At 50.3% G+C, this 19,204-nt stretch overlaps 1 protein-coding gene across 4 annotated transcripts in view; it reads left to right on the top strand.

Annotated features, from left to right (window-relative positions):
- CYFIP2 (cytoplasmic FMR1 interacting protein 2) overlaps positions 1–19,204 on the top strand; it is a 49,831-nt gene that overhangs the window by 3,251 nt on the left and 27,376 nt on the right. For 2 of the 4 annotated variants that reach the window (XM_054288255.1, XM_054288252.1), the window contains exons 2-15: positions 2,847–2,987; positions 4,941–5,030; positions 5,110–5,187; positions 6,657–6,758; positions 7,430–7,611; positions 7,910–8,006; positions 8,642–8,770; positions 9,667–9,771; positions 12,448–12,539; positions 15,287–15,404; positions 16,851–16,970; positions 17,298–17,423; positions 18,298–18,464; positions 18,743–18,890. In XM_054288255.1, the coding sequence (XP_054144230.1) occupies positions 2,871–2,987; positions 4,941–5,030; positions 5,110–5,187; positions 6,657–6,758; positions 7,430–7,611; positions 7,910–8,006; positions 8,642–8,770; positions 9,667–9,771; positions 12,448–12,539; positions 15,287–15,404; positions 16,851–16,970; positions 17,298–17,423; positions 18,298–18,464; positions 18,743–18,890 (1,671 nt within the window). In that variant the 5' untranslated portion in view covers positions 2,847–2,870. The remainder of the gene's footprint in view (positions 1–2,846; positions 2,988–4,940; positions 5,031–5,109; positions 5,188–6,656; positions 6,759–7,429; positions 7,612–7,909; positions 8,007–8,641; positions 8,771–9,666; positions 9,772–12,447; positions 12,540–15,286; positions 15,405–16,850; positions 16,971–17,297; positions 17,424–18,297; positions 18,465–18,742; positions 18,891–19,204) is intronic. The other 2 variants (XM_054288254.1, XM_054288253.1) reach the window with 2 other exon arrangements.

The following is a 19,204-nucleotide window of genomic DNA, read 5'->3' as shown; positions in this document are numbered from 1 at the left end:
TCTTCCCAGCACAGCCACCAAAGGTGGTGGATGGCAGTGAAGGGTTTCTGATGAGTGTCCCCAGGGATCCCTGAACTCCCTGAGCTGGAGCTGCTGCCAGATGCCCTCCAGCTGCCCCCTTGTCTCTGCACAGAGGGATGGAGCTGGATGTACAGGACAGCCCCAGATGTCTGGGTTAGAACCTTCTCTGCAGGAGGGTGAGGGAGGGTACAGGGAGGGCAGCACAGGGGGAGTGGGGCTTCACTGCCATCCTCCCTGGGTGACCTGGGGTGCTGAATGACCCAGGTCTGCACCAGTGGCCCCTCTGTCACACACCCTGTCTGTGACAATGTGCTGGGGACACCAGGGAAAGTCCTGGCTGACCACAGTGTTCCCTGTAGCTGCTGTTGGATTCCTGGTTGGTCTTAAGAAAAGGTGGGTTGGAAGCTGGCAGTCCCCATAAAAACTCATGTGTTAAACCCTCAAAGTCTGTAGTTTTCCCAGCTGCATCTGGGTCCTTGCACTGCTCAGCCATGGCAAAGCTGGGGTGGGCTGGTGGCTGATTGCACCCCTCACTTGATGCATTCTTTTCTGTTCTTGCATTTCTGCACCCTTCCTCTTTGCCTGTTTGAGTGCAACACTTTCAGGGTAGGGACTGGCTCAGCCTCCCAGGTGTGGGCACTGCCTGGCACAGCAGGACCCTGATGCTGGATTTGGGGCTCTTTCTCCTGAGGTGGCCCAAGCAGCAGCAATAATTTTGTCCCTTGAGTTGCTGAGCTCTCTGAGTGTCACAGGGTTGTTGTGGCAGTGCCTTTGGTTACAGCAAACAGACAACACCTTGCACAAATGGCCCTAGAATTGGACTTAGAGAAAAATGGGGAATGAGCCCACATAAACAGCCACAAAGCCCATGAAAAGGAAAGTTTTGCCTTGTCAAGCCTGAAGTGTGCAATGAAGCATGAGTTAGTAGCCAGCAGTGTTGTTGTGGGATGCCAGTGGTGATCCTGAGGATGTGGGGGAGCGTGGTGGGCAGTTCTGTGTCCATCTGTGTCCATCCGCGGCTGGGCAGGCTGAGCCTCCCCCGGGCAGAGAGAGCAGCCCAGGGAGCCCCAGGCGGGCAGGGAGGAAGCTGCAGAAATGTCGTGTCTGCCTTTGACAGTTGCTACAATTTGTAACAGGAAACCATTTTACCAGACAGGGGTGAAGAAGGAAACAGAAATTTGAGTGTGGAGGGGCAAAAGCTGCTTGAGATTTTGGGTATTTTCCAGGCACTCGTTTAATGCTGCTTCAGCAGCAGGTAGAACCAAACCTGTTTCTCAGCTGCCTGCTGCCTTGGGGAGGCATTTGTGGAGCAGGAATGGGTTTTGCCAGGCTCATAGGTATTCCTGCAGCCCACAATAATGGGCTGCAGACTCCTTCTTTCATATGACTCACCATGAAGCCACCCCTGTGCCTCCCCCTTGGCTGTGGCCCTTGCTGGGTGCCTATCCATGGATGTCCCAAAGCCATTATCCTTCCCAGTGCTGGAAATAAAAAGCAAATTTATTTTCTTGGAAGCAGTGGTGACCAAAGGAGCTGCTGTGGTTCTGCTGTATTTGGTTCTTGTGCAGACACTGCCGGAGCCTTGTGTCCTGCCTGCTACCGTGTCTGGCAAAAAAAAAAGTTGCAAAAGCTTAGAGAAAAGCCAAAGAGATTATTAAAGGATTTGAAAACATGCTCTGTAATGAGGCAGGCAAAGAGCTTAGCTGGCTTGCAGGGTGTTATATTGAAATGTGTGAGCATCTCGATGGGAACTTTGATTTAGGGAGCTCTACTGTCCTGCAGATCAGAGCAATGAAACTCAAAGGCTCACATTTCAAACTAGACAGGCTCTGAGTGAGGCAAGAAGCACTGGAGGGGCTGTGATTTTCTAATGGAGTCAGGTGTCAATATTTAAAGAATTCTCTCTCTCCAAATGTCTGAGTGCAGCAGGGTGTTTTTCTGGGAGACACAGGCTCTAGGTCAGCCACAGCTACTGCACAGGATTAGGCATTAACTGGGGAAGCCCTGTGGCTGTGATTACACAAGGGCTCAGCCTGGGTGACAGCACCATCCCCCCGTGCTGGGCATTCACAGCCAAGGTGAGTGCCAGGGGAGGCAGGGACACACAGGTTTGCTCTGTGCTTCCCACTGGGGTCAGCACCAGGGAACTTTCAGAAATGTTTCCCTTTGATTTTATTCTGTGTATTTATTTTCATTTTTGCAACTGGAGCTCTTGGCAGCTCCAGGGCAGGCTGGGACTGGGCAGGGGGTGCCACGTCAGTGGTAAAAGTAGGGAAATTTAACAGCAGTTTCTTCTGCTGCTGCTTGCAGTGCCGCAGCTTTGCCTGCACAGCACTCAAGCCTTTCCAGTTCACCTCTGGGAATTAATGCACTTGATTGTTTACAGTTTCCAGGGCTGTTCATGTGTGTGAGGAAAGCATGTGAGTGTCAGCATCCGTCATACTTCTCTAACCGGGCAGCTTCGGGAGATATTCTTGATAGCACCGCTTTGCATTTCGGGGCACGCGCTCTCACCTGGGGCTGCTGGAGCTGCACTGCAGCACCAGCTGTGCTGGCTGAGGGAGTTTTGCATAGAGTTAAGAGAGAAGTGCCTGGGTGGGTAGTTGTGTTTCTCTTATTCTGCATTCCTGCTCTGCTGTTGAATCGCAGGAGAGAGATGACACGGAGATGTGGTATAATGCACAAGAAAAAGGAAAACAAATTGGGATTTTGTCCCCTGCAATGCCAGCGAGTTGTGCTCTGGTTTTGTCCTTTCCCACTCAGTGTCCTACCTGCTGGCTGGTTTTCTTGTCTGCCTATCACCCTCTCTTTTGCTTTGGATGTAGCAGGGGAGCTGAACATCCGCAGCCATGACGACTCACGTCACGCTCGAGGATGCCTTGTCCAACGTGGACTTGCTGGAGGAGCTGCCCCTGCCAGACCAGCAGCCATGCATCGAGCCTCCTCCCTCCTCCATCATGTACCAGGTACCCCCGAGGCACAGGGGAGGGAGGGAGGGTTATTCCTGTTGCTCATGCAAAGCACGGGGCCACACAGCGCTGTGAGAACCAGCTGAAAACATCCGGGGTTCAGCGTGCTGAGGGAAGCACTCAGAACAGATCTAGCCACAAATCTGTTCCCAAGGACTTTAAAGAGAAAGCACCAGGGTTTGGTGAAAGGGACTTTTAAGGCCAAGTGAAAACGAGGACCAGAGTGCATGAATGGGTGGGAAGCAGGAGATAAGATTTGTGATAACAGCAGCGAGTTCTCAGCAGTGTTTATTTGTGCACATATTTCTGTGCTTCCTTTCCACGGTCGTGCGTGCATCGAACTGAGCGGGGCAGGCTCAAGGTCCTGCCTGCCTTTGGCTGGCCTGTGCCTCCAGCACAGCTGGAGCTGCTGGCATGCACGGGAGGGCAGCTGCTAGAACCACTTCTGTGCCCTGAACAGCTCAGATTCAGCTGCAGCTGCACTCACCAAGCAGAGCCTGGCAGGGGCCCAGGGCACGGCTCCCACTGTGGGATGCCTCTGCTGCTTGGCCACCACACCCAGGGTTAAATATAATAGGGGGTTCCTTTCTCCATCCTGCCACTCCTGAGCTGCTGGCTCAGCCCTGGCAGTGTATAAATACACCAGCACTGGGATTGCTGTGCCTTGTATGCTGGAATTGCAGCAGCTCAGAGCCCGGGATCATTACACCATAGGTGTCTCTATGGGTTATCAGGCCCAAAGGTCATTCTGGGCTGTTCAAATTTCAGCTCTCCCTGAAAAATCTTGATGTAATTATTTGCTTATCTCTTCTTTCAATAAATTTTTAGCCTTTGCTGGCTTGTGTCTCATGAGGGGCTCAGGGTTCAGCCTTATGGCACAGCCTCCTTTCAGGGCCATGAGTTTGTGCACACAGCTAGGCCTAAAAATCTCCTCTAAGCTGGATCTGGAGATGTTGGTCAAGCCTGTTCCTCATCACACTCAGTTTGTGTGTAGCCCTTCCCCTTGCTAGCCAGAAATGCTCATGCAGTCTCAGCTTTTGTTGTCACATTGGTCACATGTGATGTCCTGGAGGCACTAAAAGAGTAGCCCTGTGGCCTCAGGTCTGTGCTCCCAGCTTTCCCACTCAGGAAATCAGTTATTGAGGCGAGTGTGGTGGCTGCAGTGCTGCTGTCATCACAAGGAGCAGCTCTGGGTGCTTGGGGCCTCTGTGTGCCCTGCCCTGCAGCAGGTACCATCAGCCAGCCTTGGCAGAGGAAATCACCCAGCACAGGGCATGTGGAGGGCATCCAGAGAGCCAGGGGGGCTGGTTTTCCATCCCCAACCTGCCTCTGCAGTGTCTCGCTCCCCTGTCCCAGCCCAAAACTGTATCACAGCTTCCAGAGCAAATGTTTGTCCCAACAGCTGTTTGTGCTTGCAAGAGCAACAGTAGCACTGATAATAGCACCTGGATGAGGGCTGACTTTCATATTTATGTTTTCCAGACAGCTCATTCCCTGCCCTTTCTCTGTGTTTATCCCTTGGCCTTCCTGCTGACAGGATGTGGTCTTCCCCTAGCAGCCAGGGCACAAACAGAAATTAATAAGGCTGTGTCTGTCTGAGTTACCAAGCTAAAATCCCCAGAATAATTCCTCTAGCTTTTCTCTCTGCTGTGGCTGCTGTAAAGTTGGGTTTAATTCTATAAAGATTGTAAATGTCAGTCTTGACTGCCATATTTGCACACGTATTCCCTGCAGGACAGCCGTGTGTGATTCCAAAGCATCTCAGGGTGTGTGTGTGTATGAAACTACTTCAAACCTAGAGGTGCAGCACCTCAAATAGTTCACAAGCTCCTCCCATGCCCCAGGAGCCCTACCAGTTCTGCTTTTTGCCAGCACATCCCATGTCAGGCTGTACCAGGTGAGCAAACAACCAGCTATGTTTCATCCCCACCTCTCTTGTTTTGCCCATAGGCCAATTTTGACACCAACTTTGAGGACAGGAACGCCTTTGTGACAGGCATTGCCAGGTACATCGAGCAGGCCACGGTGCACTCCAGCATGGTGAGTCCCCCAGCTCTGTCCCCAGGCTGCTGAGCCCCCAGAGCCTGCCCTGTCCCACCTGCACCCCTCTGTCTTTCAGAATGAGATGCTGGAGGAAGGGCACGAGTACGCCGTGATGCTCTACACGTGGAGGAGCTGCTCACGAGCCATCCCTCAGGTAGCCCAGCCCTTCCCAGGCAGGGGGGTCCCAGAGGTTTTTGGGTTTTTCTTGGCTGTGGGTTAGTTTGGAGTGGAGGCAGAAGAACAGGAAAAGCAAAGCAAACTAAAGCAGAGGATGCTGAGACCCAGCCATGAGGAGATTCCTGCTGTTGATTGGTATTTTGTATTTGCTGCTGTTGCCTCCCCTGGCTACTCCAACAGAAGGCTGTGGCTAAGCTGATGGCAAGGCAGCACTAAAATCATCTGGTGGAGTGTCCTCCCTGTGACATTTGTGCCTCTCTGAGCAGCTTGTGGGTCCCTGCCCCTTCCCCCTGTGCTCCCCTCGGGCTGCTTTCAGTGCTGTGTGTGGTGGAGGAGCAGAGCATGCCATGGCAGAGGGTCCAGTTACACCTTGACCAGGCTTGATCTTGCAGTGACCCCTGTGCTTTGCCATGGGGCACGTGGATGTGGCCAGGGGGGTCCTGTGCTCAGCCCCCCAATCTCCCTGCTTGGTCAGGTGCAGCTCCCTGCTGCATCAGAGGTGAAGAACAGGGCCTGCACCTGAGTGTGCACCACTTCTCCCACCCCACTGCATCCTCATGGCCATTGATGCATGGTGGGATGCTCAGGCAAGGCCAGGAGCTTTGGTGATCCCTGTGAGTCCCTTCCAGCTCAGAATATTCTGGGATTCTGTGGTGCTGCCTGACTGCAGTGAGGAACAGCAGGGCAGGGGCAATGGATTGCCCACTGCAGGGAGGGCAAGGCTCTTTGGCACCATCCCCCGTGCCAGGCTGGCTGATGTGTCCCCCCATGCCCTGAGCAGCAGCTGCTGGGTTCCTGAACGTGCCCAGAGCTGCCAGCCCCATCAGAGCCTCCTGGGAGCAACAGCTGCAAACAAAAGCAGAGCAGGGCAGCAGGATGCCCTGGGCAGCTGCTGTTTCCCTGTACGTTTGGTAATGACTCTAAGGAACTGTTTTGGAAGTGAGATGGATGACAACTGAGTAAGTCCTTAAATTTAGCTTCCCAGGAGCCCAGTGACAGTGACTCAGTTCAGTGCTGTCAGCCACAGACAAGCCCAGTGATTTTTAATGGATCCTCAACAGAACCAGAATAATCCCAGCAAGGCTCTGCAGAGCTGGAACCTGGTGCCTTGTGTGTCTTGCAACACAAATCTCAGATAACTTCATGCTACAATATTATACAGCAGGTCCAGACTCCATGCTTGTGTTCCATGCCAGACAAATGCATTAGGAGATTTTATCCCCCAGAATCAGGATTGTGCCTTTTTAGAATGCACAGAGAGAATTTCAGATCTGAAATATCCCCTTTTGCTTTCACCTGTTGTATTGAGAACCATCTCCTTCTCAGCTCCCTCTGTTGTCTTTGGGTGGGGACAGGACTCCAGGTGAAGCAAGGAGAAGGTGCCACAGTGACCCACAGCTGGCTTAGCAGCTGATGCTGACACAGATGGTTTTCCTTGCAATGCAGGTGAAATGTAATGAACAGCCAAACCGAGTGGAGATTTATGAGAAAACAGTGGAAGTCCTTGAGCCAGAAGTCACCAAGCTTATGAAGTTCATGTATTTTCAGGTAAGTGGGCAAGGAGAAAGGCAAAAATAATCTATTTACTTTGGTGTTAACGTCCCAAGCAGGGCTATGCTATCCTTGCCTGCCAGGACAACCCCCAGCAGGTCTCTCCCTTGCAGCCTGCAGCAGAAACCTGAGACATGTGTGAAGGGAAATCTGTGTGTCCCTTGCTCAGCCCCAAATCTTTTTTACAGCTTGGGAAAGACCACACCTCAGGTCTTCAAGTTCATGGAGACCCAGAGTCCCCACTCTTTGGAGCTAAGGCTGTCACAGGTTCCTGTTTTTGGGGATGTGAAAAGCTGATTGTCCATTGCCATGTGGCAGTCACAGCTGCTGTGGGCTCCCCATCACCACCTGCATTATAACCAGCTGCAGCTGAGTTTCACAATCATTTTTAGGTTTTATATCCTGCGAGGCCTTTAAGTCCCACCTTAAAAATGCAGCCTGATGTTGCAGAACACCCCACACTTGGGGTTGGAGAGCTGGAGCCCCTTTCTCCCCACAAGCATTGAGCATGTTTGTCAGCAGTGATTTGTAACAATGCTTCATTGCGTGGTAGCAGCAGAGAGGAACCTCAGACCCTCCATCCCCAGCCAAAAAAAGCTTTATTTAAAGGAGCTGGTGGGGTGGAGGGGGTTCCCTGGAGGTGCATGACCCTGTGCCCCTGCCTGCAGCGCAAGGCCATCGAGCGCTTCTGCAGCGAGGTGAAGCGCCTGTGCCATGCTGAGAGGAGGAAGGACTTCGTGTCTGAGGCCTATCTCCTCACTCTGGGCAAGTTCATCAACATGTTTGCTGTCCTGGATGAGCTGAAGAACATGAAGTGCAGCGTGAAAAATGATCATTCTGCTTACAAAAGGTGAGAGGGGAGGAAGTGGTGGGAATGGGGACAGGAATGTTCGTGGTCTGACCAGCAGTGAGGGCAGGGAGACATCAGGGCTGGAGATGGGGTTTCTGTGCTGTCCCAGGCTCTCTTTGTGAATTTAGGCAAATCTCTGAGCCCTGCTGTGTTTCAGTTCCCTCTTGGTGAATAGAGCTGTGATGCAGAGGGGTCTGAGGCTGCAGTGTTGCTGCTGCAGGTCAGACAGGGAGGGTGGGTGGTGACAGTCTCACACTGGCTGAGTGACCCTTGGTGATGTTGGATTTGTCCCTTCCAGAGCTGCCCAGTTCCTGAGGAAGATGGCAGACCCCCAGTCCATCCAGGAGTCCCAGAACCTCTCCATGTTCCTGGCAAACCACAACCGCATCACTCAGGCAGGTCCCTTTTCTCTGAGCTCTTTATGGGCAGAGAGGAGCAGTGACCTTTCTGAGGCTGACAGCGCCTCAGACCAGGCTGTGGCAGCAGCTGTTTGGTCTGTGCCACTGGCTCTGGTGGTCTTTTGGTCAGGCTGTGTAATTCTAGCAATGTCTCATCATGTGTCATCCTGGGTGGGTTTGAAGGTCTCTGTGTTAAGACAAAGATCAAGGTCTAAAAGATGTAAGAAGAGCTCTGGGAGGTGAAGGTTCTGCCAGAACTCCATCCCCTGCAGCTGCATGGGGTCTGCAGCTCAGCCCCCATGGCCCTCCACACTTCACAGGCTCCATTAGTTCTGCTAACTAGTTAAAATATTGCACAGAGACAGGAGTCAGACACTTTGCTCAGCCACCCTGCTCTGCATCTCACTGTCTGATGTTTGGGTGCTGTGATCAGTCTGAAGAAGAGTTCCTGCAGAGGAAGGTTGTTTTTTCTGGGTAGTACCATAAGCTCTTCTGCTGGTAAACTTAACAAAAGCATAAATGAGGTTTGAAGGAACCTCTTCTTGTTCCACTCTTAATCCTTAAAGTGTTTCCTGCCTGGTTTCTGCTGTTCCTCTGCCCATGTGGATAACGTGGCTTCTGTTGTGTTTCAGTGTCTGCACCAACAACTAGAGGTTATCCCTGGCTATGAGGAGTTGCTGGCTGATATTGTCAACATCTGTGTGGATTACTATGAAAACAAGATGTATCTCACCCCCAGTGAGAAGCACATGCTCTTAAAGGTGAGGTTGGGCCATGCTTGTGGGCCTGGGTACTTGCATAGAGTCACTGTTGTTTTAGTAAAATGAAATTCACTCCTAGGACAACATCTCTCTTCAATTTCTTGATTTTTTGCTCCTTTGGGCTGGCATGCAGAGACAGTGCCCAGCACATGGTGGGTGAGGACACTGATGGGTGCCCTACATCCTCCAAGGCTGGAAGGAGTTTTTCTGTTGTGCCTGGAAGTGCAGGATCATGGGCTTGACCTGTGTAACTGCAGAGGACATTGTAGAATCACCACCAACTTTGTAAGCCAGAATTTTCTTGGTGCCCATTCCCAGCAATAATTCCCTGCAGAAGGCAGATGCTCCCAGGTTTGTTTTTCGGGCTGTAAAGAGTCCTCAAGATAAACATGCCAAAATATCTCTTTATTTGGTGTATTTGTCCTTGCTGTCAGTCAGTTATTGGCAATGATTGCAGTCACTATTACCATAAAAACTTCATTACAATGGTGTGAGTCAGCTCAGGTTCTCTGATGTGTGGGGAGTTTGACTCTGTAATGATTTGTACTGAATTAATGAGGGGGGAAAATCAATCCAGGAAAATATTTTAAATTCTTCTCCAGAAGTAAACAGGTGGAGAAAACTTTTGGGTTGTTGTTACATGGGGATAGGAGGAACAAATAAGCAAGGGAAGCATCCTGTGTTTTTGCACCGGCAACAGAAGCAATCCATTGTGTGTCCTCTGCCTGCCATGTGCCTCCTGGCAGATGCAGGCACATTTTAAACATTTCCTCATGAGGATCAGGTGGTAGCAGGAACCTGAAATGGTCTCTTCTCATGCTGAGTGATGGAGCACTGTCTTTGACTTGTGCTGCTGACTCCATGCTGATGAAACCTTGCCTTTCCATCCTCTCCAGGTGATGGGGTTTGGCCTGTATCTCATGGATGGCAATGTCAGCAACATTTACAAGTTGGATGCCAAGAAGAGAATCAACCTTAGCAAAATAGACAAATTCTTCAAGGTCAGTGAGCTGTCTGTGTGAGGCTGGTGTTTATTGCAGACCAGTGGATTAACAGCCTGTACCACTGCCTGTGCTGCTAACAAAAAGCAAACCACAGGAATCATTTACAGGAATCATTTACAGGTCCAGAACCCCAAGGGTTGAGAAGCTGTCCAGGCCAAAGGCTGAGGGGTGGAATTGCAGCAGGGTGAGGGGAGCAGTGCTGCCCCTCAGTGCTGCAGGGCTGTGGATGCAGAGCTGGTTCTGCAGTGGGAGCTGCAGCTCTGGCTGCTCCCTGCCAGGCCCCAGAGGATGGAGAGGCTGCTCCATGGCTGAGGGGAGGATGTGCCCAGCTGATATTGCTGCTGGCTCTTTGCGCAGAGATTTGCAGTCTCTGGTTTCAGGCTGGTTTGCTGAGGTCAGTGTGGGTGATGGTTCTGCTTCTCTTTCCCTCTGCAAGCTGCTGGGCTAAGGACACAGCTGGCAGTTTTATTTCATGTATAAACTGTGCTCCCTGTAGCACAGGAAAAGCTTTTGGGGAAGTTGTGTGAACTGGGATTTGGAGGTGCCCAGTGAGATCTTCAAAGGGTCACTCTGGTTTGATGAACCATTTTTGTCTGGTCGGAGATGTGGGTTTTGGGGAAAGGCCCATGAAGCCTGGGTGCTCCCAGGGGCAGGGTGGGAGCAGCCACACAACCCTCTCTACTGAGCACATCTGGCCATGGTCTGATCCACAGCTGGAGGCCAGGCTGCACTGCCTAGCACCACTGAGCACAGGAAAGGTTTGGGATAACCCTCTTGGTGGAGAGGAGGCTGAGAGCCCACACAGCACCTCAGGGAAGGTGGTGCCTCCTTTCCACTGCTTCTGGGACTGGGAGGCATTTTGGGTTTGGAGCAGGTCAGCTGTAGGAGGCATGGTGGGCTCTGGCAAAAGGCAAATGTGCTGGTAGCAAAGAGCAGGAGGACAGCAGAAGAATTTCCCAGATGGAGCAGATGGACTCCTTCCTGAGTCCTTCCTGAGTCCTTTGTTAATCTTTCCCTGAGATGGAAAGATCAGTTTCTGTTACCAAGACTTTCTCCAGATCAGGGAAAATGAGAAGGTGATGATGTGTGGAAGGGCACAGAGGGCTCCTTCCCCTCACTCTTCAGCACAGTGGATCCTTCCTGGTACTTTCCCCAGGGGTGGGGTGAGGAGCCTGGATGAGGAGGTTGGTGGTTGGATAGAGGATGTCTCCCTGCTCATTGCCCTGAGGTTCAGTTTGTGGTGATGTGCTGGGAGTGTGCAGGGGAGGGAAGAGGTGAGCCCAGGCTTGATGGAAGGTTGGGGTGCATCCTCCCCTGAGCAAGTGGGGACCTGTTTACCCCAATTTGCACCATTGCCTGGGGACAGCCCCAAGAGCAGGGGGCCACAGACACCATAACTTTATGGACAGGGCAATAATGAGGTATTCAAAAAACCTCCCATCACTGGGGAGACTGCTCTGCAAAGATGATTTCTTTAGAGTCTTCTGAGTTTTCCCTGACTCAGCTTTGCTAATTCAGCTAAATCTCTACATCAAGCCTTCAGTGTAATCTGTAGAGTTTGGTCATCTTGGTGCATTCAGGCAGGTTTGCTGTTCATTGCAAAGTGCTGTGGGCCATCAGAGAATGAGGTAAAAAACCTTCCATTGCATGGGGTAACTTTCTCCTTTCCAGCTTGGTTCCATTTGCACTTCTCCAGCATCTCCAGAAAAGTACCACTCCAAACTATCAGATCTCAAAAAGGAAAGACCAACTACTCCTTCACTACATCTGCTTATTGCCTTCTGATTAAATTTCTAATGGATTGCCCAGGAATTTGAGTGGTGAAAATGAACTACCCCTTCATTTAAACCTTTTATGGAAGTGCCAGTTGGAATCCCTGATGACAGCATTATACATCCTGCACAGCTCAGCCTGAGCAGAGAAGTGTGTGATAATAGGACGGGGAATTTGCCCCCATCTTCCCTGAATTTAGGGCAAAGCTTTTTGTAGCTGGGTGAAGTTGAAGCTTCATATTTTATTGATGAGCTGTCAGTAACCCTTGGTTGGATTTTGCTTGCAGGTGGAAGTTTAGTGAAGGAGGGACCTGTCTGAGCTTGAGGTATCTTCTGAGCACTTGGAATTTATCCCATCCCAAACCCTCTGAGATGTGAAGGGCAGGAAGAGCCATGTTACATTGCCTGTGTCTTTCTCTTCATGGAGAAGATTTAAGACACCTGATAGTGCTGAGTCCCTGGGGAAAGCTGACACCTTCCTCCGTGTCCAGAATAGCAACATGCTGGCTTTTCATCCCTGTGTTCTCTTGGAGGATTAGGCTGGGAGACAATCAGGCCTGTTCAGGACCACATTTCTCTCTTTTTGTTGTAAAAACATCCTTTCCTCTGGCTGGTTACAGCACTGACCCATTCTGGCCATGACCAGCCTCGTGGCAGTGAGCCCAGGGCTCCAGAGCACGCACAGGGAGTGATTTCCTCCCACAGAAAGCCTTGTGATCGTTCTCAGTCATTTCCTAGCTGTGAAATGACCCTGGGTCCAGGTCTGCACTTTGCAAAGCTTCAGAGGTGCAGCATGCCTTTTTGGAGTCCCTTGTGTTGTGCTGGGGCCAGGCTCTCTCTCTCTCTCTCTTTCTCTCTCTCTCTCTGCCATGTTTCAACCATCTTTTGTTTTCTTTTCCAGCAGCTGCAGGTGGTTCCTTTATTCGGCGATATGCAGATAGAACTGGCCAGATACATTAAGACCAGTGCTCACTATGAGGAGAACAAATCCAAGTGAGTGCCTGCCATAATGTCTCTTGGCTTCTGTGTGTGTCCTGAGGGCCGTGGGGGCTGCAGCCCTGCAGGTGTGCCAGGCCTGTGCCCGTGTGTGTGTCCCTGTGGGGTGTGAGTCCGGCGTGCCAGCTCTGTGTGCCCGCGTGTCCCTCACTGTCCCTGCATGGGGAGATGTCCTCCCGTGGCCCTGGCGGTGCAGCCAGCTCTGTGTAGCCGTCGCTGGGAGCAGGCAGGGCTGGGAGGGCTGGCAGGGAGGCAGGAGGAAGGAAGGGTTGCTGGTGCATGGGCTGGGGCAGCGCCGGGTGCGTGCGAGCTGTGTGAGTGTGAGCTCTGTCCCTGCTCTGGGGAGATTTTAATCCACACTTTGCACCCCAAGGACAAAATCCTCCAGAGCATGAACTCAGCACTGGATCTCTGCAGTAGCCAGGGTGTCTCCTCTAGCTCAGGCAGGGCTCATGAAGAAGGATGGCAGCCATAAGGGTTGAATCAGAGGCTCAGATGCTCTGGAAGTTAATGAACTGGAAAAGACCGAATGTGTCACTAACAACTGGATGTGGCACTCAGTGCTCTGGTTTAGTTGATGGGGTGGTGATCAGTCAAAGATTGGACTTGATGATCTTTTCCAACCTTAATGATTCCATGATTCTGGATATTGTGGGAGAAGAGCAGGAGTGGAGAGCTCAGGAGTGGCCTGGGCTCACGGGCAGTTTGCTGCTCCATCAGATGATTCCATAGATGTTGTTTCAGTCACAGCAGGCATGTGAGAGGCCCCACTTGTGTTTGTAGATTTGCATCACACTCAGTGATTGCCAGGAGAATGTTGTTAGGTTTGGATATCCTTGGAATAAGGTTTGCAACCCCTTGTGAGCACAGCCTGTCTGAGCTGAGCCTGGCTGTAGTGTGGGTGGCAGCCAGTGGCCTTCCACCTGTGGGACTGTCTTGCGTGGAAATCTGGTTTCTCTGGTGTCTCTGAGGAGCAGCCAGGCTGGGCTGTCTCTCCAGCAGGACAGGAACTAACCTGCAGTGTCATGCCTTCTGTTTGCTGTCCCCTTCCACCCCGGAGGGTCTGGCTTCTCTGCCTGCCGGGAGCAGCCCTCCATCCCTGCCCTCCCAAAAACTGGTTGAAAAGTGCCCTTTAATTGTTCAGGAGAGCTTTGAAAACAACGTGGCAAAAAGTTTTCAATTAAAATTGAGGGGGGAAAAGAAGAGGAAAAAATTATGATTCTGTGTAATGTGAATTTAAAGAATACTCTTAAAAGAGTATTGAAAACTCTTTTAAAAACGAGAAAAATTTTCTGAAGATTTGCTCCTTTTTATCCCAAATCATTCAGAAAGCACATTTCAACGAAACATATATCAGCAGCATTCCTCATTTTCTCATCTCAAAACCGAGGTAGCTCATGGGCTGTTTTACCTGTGCACAATTTTAATGTCTGTCTTTGAACTTGTCTCACCAGGTCTGTGTGCCGTGCCGTACTAACCAATGTTTCTTCCTCACTCCCTTTCCTTCCCAGCAAACTGCATGGGACTCCCAGCTCTAACTCTGCCAAGGTGCTTCCATGTAATCCCCATTTCTTACTAACATTGTTTTTGTCACTTTCTCTCCCTCCTTGTCTCCGTGCAAGTGGAATTAATTGGTGTTTTTCCCGCATGGCGCTTTGTCTCTGCACTGTGGAGTAGGTTGTGTGTGGCAGGGAGGGCTGGGGCAGCCCTGGCCAGTCCTGCTACCCTGCCCATTGCCCAGTGGGCAGCACATGGAAACGGGTAAGAGCCAAACTGGGGACTGGGGGAGGATGGATTTCACAAGGGATGACGTGGCCCAGCATTTCAGGACTTTGTACCACCCCAAATACTGGTAACAAGTGCAGTTAAATGTAGGGATATGTGTATGTCCATATCAGGGGCAGGTTTCTCAACTTCCTTTTGTATGGGCAGTCTGAGTTGGAGAACAGGACTATCATAAGGTGGAAAAAAGTATAATCTGAACTCCTCCATTGTGATGACAGAGTGAGACATGAGAATCTCACTGTAGACAATTGTTTGCACAAAACATTTTGGTGGAGCCATTCTGATTCTATATCTGGGGCAAATACATTACAGGGAGAAAGGAGATATTAAATTAAATACATCTGGTTTGTCCCATTCCTTCATACAACTGTGCCTTTGGCTGCCTTTTTTAGGATGACATTACACACATGGTACATATGGGTGAATTCAAATGAAAATCTAATTCTGCTCATCGTTTGTACTCGGGGTTGTTCACTGAGCTGGCAGCATGAGCCAGAACCAAAAACAATGGGAGGGCTAGTTCTTTGCAGAGTTTTTCTTTGCAGGAGAAGGCAGCACAACCCAGACCTGGAGGGAGGACCTTTAGGGAATAGTCATTCTTAGGTTTAGCAGAAAGGATGCAAACAGTGTAGGTCTTTGAAGTCCATCCTTCCCTGAAAGCTTGGCCTTTGGTGGCCTGGGAGATTGCCACCTCTGCCCTTGGGGTAGGTGAGCCCACATGGAGAGCAGCCTTCAGGGTGGATGGAGCAGACACATTCAGGCTGAGAGGTGAGGCCAGTGTCCCCATCCTGCTGTGTGAGACCACCTCTGGACACCCCACACACAGAGACACAACAGGGCTGACATTCGCCATGAGGGTGGCGTGCCTGGAGCACGTTGAAGTGCAGAGAGCAGCTGTCCCTGGGCTGTCTGAGTGCAAGCTGTGTCCTGTCCTTGACAATGTTGCTCTTTTTGCCCAGGTGGACGTGCACTCAGAGCAGCATCAGCCCCCAGTACAACATCTGTGAGCAGATGGTGCAGATCCGAGACGACCACATCCGCTTCATCTCGGAGCTCGCGCGCTACAGCAACAGCGAGGTGAGTACAGCTGCACCTGCAGGAGGGCTGGGGGCACTGCTGCAACCCGGCTGGGCAGAATGTGAGCCTTTCTGTGCTGACAGGCACTGACCCCCAAGAGAACACTGCATTTGACCTGAGGCCATGGAGAAGGCTTCCAAAATGGAATGATAGAACTGGGATTGTGGGTGTGGAATTTGGATAGAAGTGTATAATACCACCGGGTGGAAAAGGTAAAGTTGAAGGGTTTAGAATATAGTAATATATAAAGCAAGATGGAGGTTTTAGGGTGGAGGCTGGTCTTTTTACCTTCCTCTTCTTCACCTTCTTCCTCTTCACCTTCTTCTTCACCTTCTTCTCCATGGATTTGGGTGGTGTTGTGTAGTTGGATAAAAAGTCACATTGCGGGGCATGGGTGGTTGGCTATTGGGTTAAAATAAAAAATAATTTAGGTGTCATTTCTTAATTGGACATTTTATCCTTAAAAGGCCTTGTAGAGAGATACATCTCTGTTTTTAGCTTGTTAGAGTGAAGTGCTGTAGAACTCAGGGTTTGTGGGACTGTAACATAGATAAGAACTAAAAAACATCTGAGTCCTAACAAGAAATACTGTCTCACACATTTAATCCTGACCTTGGCAAAAAGAAACAAAGAATCCATTCGTGGACAAGCCTGGAACACAGCAATGTGGCAGGACCATGGTCTTTCACAGATATACAGTGAGGAGGGGTGAAGGACATGGGTGGAACAAGCTCGTCTTGATGCAGCAATAAAAAAACAATTTATGAAAGGTACAAAATCGTGTGCACCAGGAGATCTACAGCAACAGCTTCTGCTCCTTGACCACAGCTTCGTTAAAATGAGCAGAAAAAAAAAAAGTGGCAACTAAATGTTTATAATCAGGCAAAAGTCAGAACACCAATGACTTGCAAATAGGACTTTTCAATTACACAGGCCTGTCAGTCAGGGCTTTGAGGAAAGTTCACGAAGGCATCTCTGTTCTTTTCATTACTGAATGCCAGTGCCCTCTCTGCTGCCATTGGGACTGTTTTTTGCACGTGTGATCCTCATTCATCAGTGTCAGTTTAACAAATGGTAGCGTTCTCAGGCACTTCTTTTTTGGCATTTGCAAGAGCTTCTTTGAATTTAAATCAGTAAAGGATTCTCAAGGATTTCGGTAGTGTTAGACCATCAAAAAGGAATGTGAAAGTGGAATAAAAACAGTCAGTTATTTGCTCAGAGATGACAGGTCAGACTCATTTTTTTTTGTAGGGAATAATTTGACTGGCTGTGTAAAAAGAGCCTTGCCAAGGTCCTTTTTCCTGAGGGATAGTACATGCTTTACTCAATTCTAGCTTGGTCATAAGGTCAGGAATTCATTTCAGGTGGGATGTGGGAGAGAAATCTGTTGACTGAGTGAAGCCCTGCAGCAAGTTGCTGATTGTAGCATGGTGTGATTTCTTGCAGGTGGTCACTGGCTCAGGCCTGGACAGCCAGAAATCAGATGAGGAGTACAGAGAGCTCTTTGACCTGGCTTTACGGGGCCTGCAGCTGCTCTCCAAGTGGAGTGCCCACGTCATGGAAGTGGTGAGTGCATCCCTGCATCACTGAAAGCAGTCTGGGATGAGTCTGGGAGCAACTGAAACTGTAATTCAAATGATGATGGAAATTCTTAATTTGCAAAGTTTTGACCACATCTCAACACAAATCCAGGGATGTCAAAAGCCTGGTATGACTGGCAGCCTCCCAGATAAAGAAAACCAATTAATTAAGTGCTAATAAAGCCAAGAATGTCAAACTTTAGTGATGTCTAGACAATGGTTTTTTGGCATATGGCCTAATTCAGTCTTTCTAGCCTATCTTCTTCCTCATTGCAATGTTGACATGGTCTCTTTCCATCTTCTTCTCTTCCAGTACTCTTGGAAGCTGGTTCATCCCACAGATAAATTCTGCAACAAGGATTGCCCAGGAACAGCTGAAGAGTATGAGAGAGCCACCCGGTACAACTACACCAGTGAGGAGAAGTTTGCCTTTGTGGAAGTAGGTGCCACTTGCTCAAGAGTCAGAGCCCATCCAGGCTGGGGTCCTGTCCCTGTTCCTCAGGCCAGGGAAAGAGAATGGAAGGGTTTTCTCACCATACTCTGCCAGTTCCTCATCCTTGTGACCCATCTTAAGGGATTAAGAATTCCCACATCCCTTAATCTGGCCTGTAAATTGCCCCTGGCCAGCACTGGCCCTGTCATGGAGCCAGCTGATGTTGGTTTTATCAGATGTAGGGGGAACAGGACAAGCTGCTTCCAGCAGCTTCTCACAGAAGTCACCCCTGTAGCCTCCTGCTCCCAAGAAGTTGCCACACAAACCCAGAACAAGAGGCTTGCAGAGCAGTGTCATCTGGAGCAAGAGCAGCAGCTGCATCCAGGAGCTGTGCAAACACAAGAGATGCTCAGCCAGTCCCCAGGACACGTCAGCTCTCAGCCTGGCTGTCTGTAAACAGTGGGAACAGTCCTCTGAGCCAGGCTCTGGGAGGCCCTGACCTCCCTCCTGCCTTACACAGTCCAGGGTGGTTTGGATGTTGCCTTATGGCTTCCTCCACTGTGCTGTTGGGCAGGGCAGGCTGCACCCACACGTGGAGCATGTGCAGTTTCCTGGGATTGTGTGACATTAAAGATACCAAGAGATCAGGGGTAAAAACAAGGGACAGGGGCCATTTGCAAGAAGCTGATAATGTCAATGCTTTCCTCAGCTTCTTGCGACCTATAAAGCAGATAACACCCAAAAATTAGCTGCTTGATCACCGGGCTTGTGTTAGCTGAGTAGAATTAATTCAGTCCTGAATTCTCTCCATGCTGGATTTATAGCCCTCTTCACACATTGGAAAAACAGCATTTGCATCTGGGTTTAACTTTTCCTTCAGGTGATTGCCATGATCAAAGGCCTGCAGGTGCTGATGGGGCGGATGGAGAGCGTCTTCAACCAGGCCATCCGCAACACCATCTACGCGGCACTGCAGGACTTCGCCCAGGTGACCCTGAGGGAGCCTCTGCGACAGGCTGTCCGGAAGAAGAAGAATGTTCTGATCAGGTCAGTCTGTCCCTGAATGCAGTGCAAATTCCATATATTTGCTAGTGCTGTTACACTTTGTAATACACAAGCCCTGTGTATGCTCCAGTACACAAGCAGCCAACAGTTCTTTTAGCCAGCAGCTCCTCCAGACGTAACTTTTGGGCATCATCCCAGCAATAGCAGCTGTGTATGATCCCACCTCAGGTACCTCTCCTCTCATATGTGCACAGCCAGAGGTATTTTCATTTTGAAGTAAAATCAAGTTTAAGCCCTGCTCTCCCTCTCCCCCGCCCCAGTGTCCTTCAGGCGATTCGGAAGACGATCTGTGACTGGGAGGGAGGTCGGGAGCCTCCAAATGATCCTTGCCTGAGAGGGGAGAAGGATCCCAAGGGTGGATTTGATATTAAAGTCCCACGACGAGCAGTAGGACCATCGAGCACGCAGGTATGTGAATGTCTGTCTCCTGTGTGGGGAATTAATGGTCTTAGAGCCATGTAGGAGTCTCCCACCCTGAGGGTTAGCAGCTGTTTCCATGCTCTGTTCCACAAAGTCTTCATGCTGTTGTGTGTTAAATGTTGCTTTGGTGCCTAATTCGTTGTATAATTCCCAAAGCCTCTTCTTTCATGGGTTTAATTATCTCTAACCCTGAAGGATATTGGCATATGTGTGAGGAGGGTGGTCACCACCTTGGAGAAGTGTTACTTTTTGTTCCCAGAACACCAAGGCCGTGTGTGATGGTGTCTGGAGAGTGGTAACTG

The sequence above is a fragment of the Melozone crissalis genome, unplaced genomic scaffold (assembly GCF_028551555.1).
Source record: "Melozone crissalis strain CALT ecotype California unplaced genomic scaffold, PUWL_Pcris_2 ptg000061l_1, whole genome shotgun sequence".
Classification (NCBI taxonomy): Eukaryota; Metazoa; Chordata; class Aves; order Passeriformes; family Passerellidae; genus Melozone; species Melozone crissalis.
The sequence above is the reverse complement of the archived record's forward strand: the minus strand, read 5'-3'. Positions and strand labels throughout refer to the sequence as shown.